The sequence below is a fragment of the Octodon degus genome, unplaced genomic scaffold, assembly GCF_000260255.1.
Source record: "Octodon degus isolate 3935 unplaced genomic scaffold, OctDeg1.0 scaffold00125, whole genome shotgun sequence".
Classification (NCBI taxonomy): domain Eukaryota; kingdom Metazoa; phylum Chordata; class Mammalia; order Rodentia; family Octodontidae; genus Octodon; species Octodon degus.
This window is the reverse complement of record NW_004524701.1, coordinates 8,697,804-8,707,711: the sequence shown is the minus strand read 5'-3', so window position 1 is coordinate 8,707,711 and position 9,908 is coordinate 8,697,804. Positions and strand designations below refer to the sequence as shown.

Sequence of the window (9,908 nt, the reverse complement as noted above, 5' to 3'; positions counted from 1 at the left end):
AAACTAGATCTTGAGCAAATGACTATATTTCTGGATGTATACAATTTATCAAAATGCAGCCACGAGAACATAAAAAACTAAAGAGATCAATAAGAAGCAATGAGATTAAAACAGTAATTAAAAACACTACCAACAAAATAGCACAAGACTTGATGAGTTTACAGCTAACTTTTGAAGAAGAAACCAAAAGCAAAATAAAGGATAGATAATAGAAAGTAGGGATATCCTTTTCAAATGGGAAGGGGGAAAAGGTGGTAAGAAGGTGGGAAGATAAAGAATTAAAAAAATGACTCAAAGAAAAAAAATGGAAATTTGCCTTTTCAAATGAAAAGAATTAGAGGGAGCAGGAGGGATAAGAAAAGAAGGGGACAAAAAAAGGGAATTAAGATATGTTACACAACATGTTCAAATTCTTCACAATAAATGTGATCTTTGTGTACTGCTAATGTGGTAATAAGAAAATATATTAATAAAAAAGAACTAACATCAAAATTCCTCAAAGTGTTCCATGAGGAAGCAAGAGAAGGAATGCTTTCAAATTCACCCTGCTAGGTCATCCTCCCTTAATATCAAATCAAGACAAGGGCAGAAAAATAGAACAAACAAAAACTCATAGAACAATATCCCCAATAAACAGATACAAAACTTTAAATGCAATTCTTATGAACTAAATCAACAGTGTATTAAAAAGATTGTATACTGTGATGCAAGGGATGCAAGAATAGGTCAACATATGCAAACTCAAAAATGCAATACATCACATAAAGTATTCTAACCCTGTGAAGAATACCACGGGGAGGTCCAGGAGACATTGGCCCAAGACTAGTTGAAAAGAGCAGTCTAGAGCTAGGGAGAAGGACTTGGCTGTTGTTACTACACACTGGCATTCATAGAAACTTTGTTGTGAGAAAGGTCATCTAAAGAGATAGTCAGTGACCCACAGAGAATACACTGCCAAACATGCTTCCAAAAGAAAACAAAATGGATAGAACAAGGAAGGAAACAGGAAGAGGGAATTTCAAGAAACCAAATTTTCTGGAATGCCAATTGGCATTTTTTTTTCTTTTCTCTTTTTGATACCAGGAATCAAATTCAGGGTCTTGCACTTGCCAGGTATGTACTTCCTCTGCTGAGCTATATCCCCAGCCCAGGACCAAATACTTGGGAGGAGGAAGCAGCACATAGGATTTAGCTTTGAAAAATCGTTCAGGCATCTTGATCCGAAGCTCAGTGGCCTTTGAGGAGAAACTAAGAGATCAACAAGTCTGAAATAAAGTTACTAAGATATTTACAGGCTGGGGATATTGCTCAGTGGGAGAGCTCATCCACTGGCAAGGCCCTGGTTAGATTACTAAATACAAGTAATTAGAAACAGATAAAAACTAAAGACCATAATAGGGTGCAATCATAACCTTCAAAAGTGGTGACTGCCTAGGGGTTTGATGGGAGCTCCTGAGGCAATCTGTTGGAATACTGTTGATGCTTTTAAAAAATAAGTGGCAGACATACAGGTGTGTTTATACTGTAAATAGACATGAAGCTGGCTACTTGTATTTCCTGTACTTTTAATATGTTTATTATCCTTCAGTAAAGAGTTTAAACAGGAAATCTTTCTGAGCATCACAGTTCCGTTTGGTGAAAGCAAAACATCTGAACATTTTACCTTTCGGTCTGTGGGCGCCTGCCCGTTAGCTCAGTTCTTAAGTGCCTGCTCACAAAGCCCTCAGGCTCAGGTTGTTGTGGTTGGATCCCCAGAACTCAAGCCAGCCAAACCTGCCCTGAAGGCATTCGGAGCCAACCCCCCCCCACCAAAAAAAAATCCTTTGCTCTGTGAATTATAAAGTCCTACCCATATTTTTTTTTTTTCTGATTCCCCTCCATTTTATAGGGCTTAGCTACCTGTAAATCTTAAAATCAAGTGGAGTTTTTAATTGTTCTCTATTTTGGTGTAAAAACCGACTTGTGTGATATATGGTGATCTGCTTCAGTTTCTAGGCTTTTAACAACCTGCCTTCTGAGGCTTTTGAAGGCCTGGACACACACACACACACACACACACACACACACACAGGTGACAGGGCCTCTGCAGTGGGGTGGTGTTCCTGGTCAGTCTCCGCTGGCTCAGGCACCCACGGGTCTCAGTGCTAATCGCCACAGGGTAGGAAGCTCTGCCTTTTGAGCTCAGTTCCCGTAACTTGAGCCCTTACTGGTGACGTTGCGCCTATGCCACCTCAAACTCGCCCCGCCTATCGCCTATCTCGTCCTACGCCCCGCCTCAGCCCTTGAAAGTCGCGGGACTGCGCGCTCCCGGCTGAGTCCCCCGCAATACCAGAGGCTGTGGGTCCCTGTGGGAGGTGTCCTGAGACCTCCGCGGCTCTCAAGTCCGGTGAGTACGTTTTGGCTGAGTGTGACAGGAAGGGTGGGTAGGTGTGTACTCGGTGGACCTGGCACACCGTTCAACTGAGATGACTGAGTTTGTCTCCCCTCACTGGCTTTTTGAAAAATGAGTATGAAATGGAAACTGACCACCCAGAGTGGTTTCTCAGAGAACAATAAGGCGAGGCAGTGCAACTGATTCTGGGTCTGGAACTGTGTTCATGGGCCCGATGGCAAGGTAACCAGCGCTCTTGTTTTTCTACCACAGTGTGAAGAGAAATAGCTGAGATGGGGTGAGCAAAAGCTTACAGAGCATGGAGATTTGTAGTGGTGAAGGAGAAATTTGTTAACTTCAGTATTTTCAAGGGATTGACCAATCTTTTTCTTATTCCCAAGAAATAAAGGTTGTCTGTTATGGGTCACTCAGAATAGGAACCAGATCAGCCAGGTTGGAATTTGGAAAGCCGTTTATTACTGAGCTCAGGGCCCCCCAGTCTGCTCTCACGCAGGAGAGGACCGAAAGGGCGGCAGCCCAAGAAGCAGGAAGGGGTTTTAAACCTTGGAATCACATTGCGTTTGATAAGCAAATTTACTGTTTGACACAAAATAAAGCTTTTAGAGTGATTGGGACCAGGACTTGAACTACATTTCCTGGGGCTGTTGTTTCAGTTTCTGGTTAATTTGCACCTGAATACCTGCAGGCAGCCTTGCATAGCCTGAAGGTTACAAGGAGTTAGAAGCCTTTGTTTAAAGGTATTGGTGAGTTTTATCTAGCAAACTACGGGTAACAGCCACTATTTACTAAACAATCTAAAACAATGGGTGGGTATGCATTTACAACAGAAAGCACAAGATTTACACCCATATAGCCTAAAATGTGAGTTAGCCCATTACATTGTCCACAATTTTGGGTGGTTTTCTAGAGCTTAATTCTCTTGTAATTTTTATGTGAATAGTTCAGTATAGTATTAACACTCAAAATTAACAAGCTTGCTACAATATATATTAAAAAGAATACTAAAAAAGTTCAAGCAATAGAGAAAAAATAAGGTCAAAAATTTAAATAGTAATGCTATCCAATAAAAAGCTTTATATGTATGTATGAAATGTAGTTTCATTTTTACCTAACCAGTAGAAATGTAAAAGCTCAGTACTCTTTCAGCATAAATATACAGATTCATAGTAGCAAATGTTTGTTGGGCATTTCTATTCCAGGCCCCAGGCATTTTGTAGTTCTCTTAGGAAACATGTTATTTTTAAATTGGTCGCCTTAAAATACACATGTGTAATTTATTTCCACATTTATTATCATTAAGAATCTGGAAAGTAGGGGCTGGGGAGATGGCTCAATGGAATAAGCGCTTCCCTGGCAAGCTCAAGGGCTTGAGTTCAATCCCTAGTTCCACAAAAAAAAAAAAAAAAAAAAAAATCAGGGAATCATTTGAAGTGAGCATAAGTATAATAACTGGACAATAAAACACAATCTGGATTAGAAAGTTGCTATGAGAGAGTATACAGAAATGGACAAGAGTGGACAGAAGGGCTTTTTGTGCTTCATAAAGCTTTATATGGAGGCCATTATAAAAGAATGATCATTTACACAGTTCTGTGATAATAAAGGGGAAAACTAGCTGCATCTTCAGGGAATCTTTTCCTGACATTCACTTTTGAGGGAGATGTCTTGTGGGTACATTACTCAAGGATGGAGAGACTACCAAATGACAATGGGAGAGCATCCTCAGTGCTAGGTCACAACACACACGCCCTGCATGGCTTCAGTGTTTTTCCTGAGATGGCTTATGTAGTTGTCATTGTTTCAGAACACATTAGAATGATAAACTCTGGTCCCATATGCTGTTATTTGGTGGCTGGACATTAACCAAGGATCCACCTAGATTTATGGAGGGAAAGGTGGATCTCATGGTCCTTCAAATATTTGTCAAAAAATCTTTTAAATATATTCTTACCTTTAACTGGTACTCATTAATTGAAAATTAATGTATGGTGTTCAGTGTGACATTTCAGTATACATATACATTGTGCATTGATCAAATCAGGGTAGTTGACAATGCTGCCACTTCTTGTCAACAGTTTCTAATGTGATCCTGATTGTGATGAAGACCATGGCAAGTGGGAAAGTTCATACTCTGTTGCTTACAGTGGCAGTAATCTTTTTTTTCCCCCAGTGGCAGTAATCTTGAATTGAAATTTTTAGTCAAAACTAAAGAGTCCAATGGTCATGCTATATCTCTCTGTCTGTCTGTCTGTCTGTCTGTCTGTCTGTCTGTCTGTCTGTCTATCTATCTTAGGCTTACAGGAATTTAAAGTTTGTTAGTAAAAAAAATAAATGTTGGGTCTGCCAGATAGCTCAGAGGACTAAAGTGCCTACTTACACAGAGCACAGCTGCTGGGGTTTGATCCTGGGTGTGCTGCGCCAGCCCTGCCCCTGGGGTGCACTGAGCTGGTGACTTGGGAAGCTGAAAACGGGAGGATCACTATGAAACCACTCTACATAGTGAGACCTTGTAGATGTACTAAATACTTTAAATAAATAAATAAATAAATAAATTTCCAAGTCACCTCAGAATATGAACCAAAGTTTGATAGCCTAGATAATTTTGACTTTATCATATTTTTTCTGTTGTTGTTTGCAATAATTACTTACTTGGGCTATAAATCACACACCATACAGTTTACTTACTTACAGTATGGAACTATGTGATTATTAGTATAGTTAGTTTTACAACCATCACATTCCAGTCACCATCTTCTCCAATACCCATGCTGTAAGCAGTTGTACCTCATTCACTGGGAGGCTGAGAAGAGAAATATAATTTTGAAATAGGAAGAAACATATAGATGTAAATACTCAGAAAATTATATTCCAAGGTAGTGATGTACTAATTGTTTTTACTGGGAATGGATGGGTAAATATAGCGCAAAATTGTTATTTTACAATGTGCTCCCCTCCTAATCTCCATGTTTATTTTCACAAAAAAGGTGAGTATTGTACTGCCAGTTTCTGCTGGTCTCTTTTTTTTTTTTTTTTTTTTCAGAACTGGGGATTGAACTCAGGCCCCTGCGCTTGCCAGGGAAGCGCTTATTCCACTGAGCCATCTCCCCGGCCCCTCTGCTGGTCTTTTGAAAGGAGCAATTAATGCTTAATTTTTTTCTTTCTTTTCATTCTTACTTTTTTTTTTCTTTTGGATGTCTTACAATTTTTTTTCTTTTTTTTTTTTGTGGAACCGGGGATTAAACTCAGACCCTTGCACTTGCCAAGGAAGCACTTATTCCACTGGGCCATCTCTCTAGCCCCTCTTTTCTTTTTTCTTTGAACCAATCTTGCACATTTGTATCTCGCAACCTGAACAACTAATTTGAAGATAGCGTTATGCAATACAACAATCGTTGTTGAATTCTTATTACTTTGTTTGATGAAATTTTGTATTTTTTCTAATGCTGATTTTTTTCTATCATTATTTTATGTTCTTTAGAATAGGTGAGTAAAGTCTTAGGAAAGTATGAGGCCTGGTTGCTCTTCCCAATTCTGTTGCAACAGATGTTGTCTTGCTAAGGACCCTTTCTGAGCTTACCTTGTATACATGCATTATAATTTGGTCATTTACCTTGATGGTTTGTAATATCTTTTATTATTGCCTGGTAATTGTAAGTAAAATCTTTTCCTGAATTCTGTGAGCTGTTCTAGAATTAACTTGTCCAAAGGAGGTTTTCTTGGAGTATGAATCATAACCAATCAGAAGGATAGATGATAACCTACTATTCAGAGTGATGTCTAAAGGGTAGGGGCAGTACTGTGGGGCTGCAGTGTCACTCTGTGGGATTGATACTCTATCCAAGTAAATGCTGTGATTTTTCTTTTTTTGCTACTGGTGTTTGCACCTAAGGCTTTCACACTGAATTACATTTCCAGCCTACTTTTTATCTTTTATTTTCAGACATTGCCTTGCTGAGTCATCAAGTGGCCCAGGCTGGGCTTGATCTTCCAATTCTTCTGTTATTCACAGGTTTGAGTTAAATTACTGAGTACTCAGCAGTTGCGCTGTAGAAATTTGCTTGCTCTGTGTGGGGACTCAGGTTCAATATCCAGTCACAAATTTGTTCTGTGATGTGATTTGAGTAGAAGTGAAGCAATGCACATATTGTCAGTGTGTGCTCTGACATTTACTTTAATGAAATATGTGTGATTTAGAAACTATATAGTAGTCAGCTACTTGACATCGGACTGATTTCAAGTTTGATTTGATTTCTAGTTTGAAATTGAGTGAGGTATCATTTCATATATCATTACTTAGATCTAGTAGTACTGTTTTTTCACCAAATCACTCACCTACCTCCATTTTCCTTTTTCACAAATTTTATGAAAAAATTCATGATGAGGCCATAATAGCAATAGTTTTTTACTGTATATCATTATTTTTATCTTTAAATTCAAACCAGGAACAAACCCTCTTAACATACTCAGTGTTAGTTTATACCCAGGAGTATCCAGCTCGTAATAATGGGCCTTCTTCAGTTGTTCTAGCACAGATCTGTTCTTGCTAGTTTGTTATTCTTTGGGAGTTTGGAACTAGTCTTCTTATCTTGGTTTTATGTAGATATACATTTGCCTTCCCCAGGAAGGTGTACTCCTTACTGCCTCTCAGAAGCAGAAGCTTCCGTAATAGCTATGCCTGGGGGACAGATCTACCCAGCGTTAGTAACTGGTATACTCCAAGAGATAATTCAAGTAACTTCAATTTCTCAGCAAGTGCAATTTCCACCCTTTCCTCTAAAAAGGAAGTGGTAAAATATTTCTGAAGAATTTACAAAATTCTAGGTTAACTCTCTATTCCTTTCCCTATATTCTAGAGATATCCCGTTATGCTTGATCTCTAGGAGGATATAAAGGTAATATTTGTTTATCACTGATATGCTAGAATAACAAAGAACAACTGTTTTTAATTTGTAGTCTACAAAACAGTGTTTTCCAGAATACAGCTTTGACTGGGTTATATAGATTTTCTCAAGTAATACTTGAGTAAAGACTGCTTGTGAAGCCTAAAGTCCTGTTTCTACAGTGTTGCTTATTTTTCTTATTTTAATTTTTAATTTGACACCATTATTGACTTACTAAAAAGTTGCAAAATGTCCAAAACAACAGAAAGAATGTCTATACCATCTGACAAACTATACTACGCTTGTCAAAACTAGTAATGGGCATTTGTTTAGAACTATGCTAATTTCATTTCAGTCATATTAAATGAATACATCTTTATTTTTCTTATCTTTCTGGTATCCTTTGTTGCATAGGATTCAATTCAGGTTCTCACCTTGCAATTAACTAATGTATTCTATGTTGATTCTTCAACCTTCATTCTTTTGTGATCTTGATACTAGCAAAGATTGTCAGTTAAGTTGTAGAATGCAACTCACTAGTATTTCTTGGATATTTGTTCATAAGTAGATTGATGTAAAGAAGGATAAATTTAAAATATTTTAGTTAAGTAGATGTACCTCAAAGACTTCAATTTTAAGTGAAATAAATTTGACACACAAGTTCAAATATCATGTTGTTTAAAAAGGATTAAATTCATGGTCTGACCATGGGGAAGTGCAGCAGAGGTAAAAAGCCCTTTTCACAGCATTTTTTCAGAAGTTTGTGATGTTGAGAAGCCTTGTTTTTGATGATGTTAATTTTGGTTAGAGCAAAGTTTGCCAGTATCTCAATGTAGAGTTATCATATTTTCCTTTATTGTTGATAAATATCTTGGGTTTGATATTTATATGAACAGTGTTTCGTCTGAATTTATCTAATTTTTGTTTTAGCTTATCAAATATGTCTTACTTGTTTGAATAGTGTGTTGTCTTTTTAAAAAAAAATTAATTCCTTAGAAACTTGTACATTTTTCTGTAAAGAAGATCTTCTCTTTTCCTTGTTTATTCAACTATTTATATCAGTACTGAATCATACTCTTGATAGCCCCAGTATGATCATTATTTAATTGGCCACTCAAATTGTTCTAGCTCTTATCAACAGGACAGTTCTTTCAGAATTGTCCTCATCCCATTCTGATATAATACTTCCATTGTCTTTTATCTTTAAAACTGCATTTCCCTATTTTCTGTTATCGAAACATGTTCCAAGCTCATTTTGGATTTTCCATGCCCTTACCCATCTATGGTACAGAGAAATTTGGTTATCTATGTATGTATGTATGTATTGCAATGGTATTAAAATCAAGAGCTAGAGATTAAGTACTCTTCCTGAAGTTACTTTTATTGTATTTTTATATGTTGCTGGGGATTGAACCCAAGGCATTTTGCATACTAAACAAGTACCCTACTATTGAGATACACTATGAATGTATGTGACCTAGCAGATATATCTGTACAAGAGTGGTGCACTCTCAAGTTCATACATTAGAAAGAACTTAACTGGAGTTGCCAATTTATTTTCTTTTCTGGAAGGAGGTAAAGTTGGTAAGATTTAGAAATATTTATCAATTTTTATCATAAGATGGCCTAAGTGCTTACAAAAGATTACTCACATGAACTTCTATTTGTTATGCTTTAATATCAAACCAGGGATAGTTTCTTAGTCTAGTAACTTAATTAAATAACATTCTAACTAATAACTCAGTCTATGGGGAAGGGATGATAAGTAGAGATCCTGTTTTTGAAATGTTTAAAATGTGCTCAAATGAGATATATTTTTGCCACACAGTGTCATTTTAGAGCAAGGCTTTAAACCTGCATTCTCATTCTAAAAATACAGATTTAGGACAGGTAATACTGTCCTCCACACTTTTCTTACAGGTTAGAGTATCTCTTACTGTCCAGAACATTTGGGAACTGTCTATTTCATTCATAATTTTAAATTTCTTCTGTCCCCAAGTCTTTTTTGGCACTAACAATGCCACAAATCCCATATTAAGCAAAATATAGGAGGTATGATGATGAAGACATAGTCTGGCCCTAAACAAACTGTATCATAATATGATTTTCAAGCCAGATTAACCTCATTCATCTTATTCGTGCTTCCTAAGTTTTGAGTACTATTTCTACTCTGTTTGGTTATCAGGTCCAGTTTACTTCTCAGAAATTTGATGTATAATTGGACTGTGTACACTCAAAAATATGTCTGCCTTTTGTTATGTGTTTTAAGTTTGTTTTTGTCACAGTCATGTGTACTGGTCATTGGTAAGGAATTTATCCATTACTCTGTGTTTAAACATTGGATTTAAATGTGCTACTGGGATTTACAGTCAAATCTAGTAGAACTATTATCTACATGTTGTTTTTTCCCTACAGCAAGGCAGAACTCTCCAGATGTGTTCCAGAAATGGCATGTTTTTCATCCCAATGTTACATAAAAACAGCAAAGACCTCCCTGGGATGACCCCTAGTGACCTGAAGACCTGTACTGAAGGGGCGGTGTTAAGTTTTCATAACATTTGCTATCGAGTGAAAACGAAGAGTGGTTTTCTACTTGGTCAGAAAACAGTGGAGAAACAAATACTACATGATATGAG

At 37.1% G+C, this 9,908-nt stretch overlaps 1 protein-coding gene and 1 pseudogene across 1 annotated transcript in view; one reads left to right on the top strand and one right to left on the bottom strand.

The window, feature by feature from the left end:
• The window catches only part of LOC101585111, an 8,780-nt pseudogene extending 2,012 nt beyond the window's left edge, over positions 1–6,768 (bottom strand).
• Positions 2,127–9,908, top strand: part of LOC101584716 (ATP-binding cassette sub-family G member 2-like) — a 99,184-nt gene continuing 91,402 nt past the window's right edge. Inside the window, exons 1-2 of the mRNA XM_023700607.1 lie at positions 2,127–2,386; positions 9,688–9,905. Coding sequence (XP_023556375.1) covers positions 9,706–9,905 — 200 coding nt within the window. The 5' untranslated portion in view covers positions 2,127–2,386; positions 9,688–9,705. The remainder of the gene's footprint in view (positions 2,387–9,687; positions 9,906–9,908) is intronic.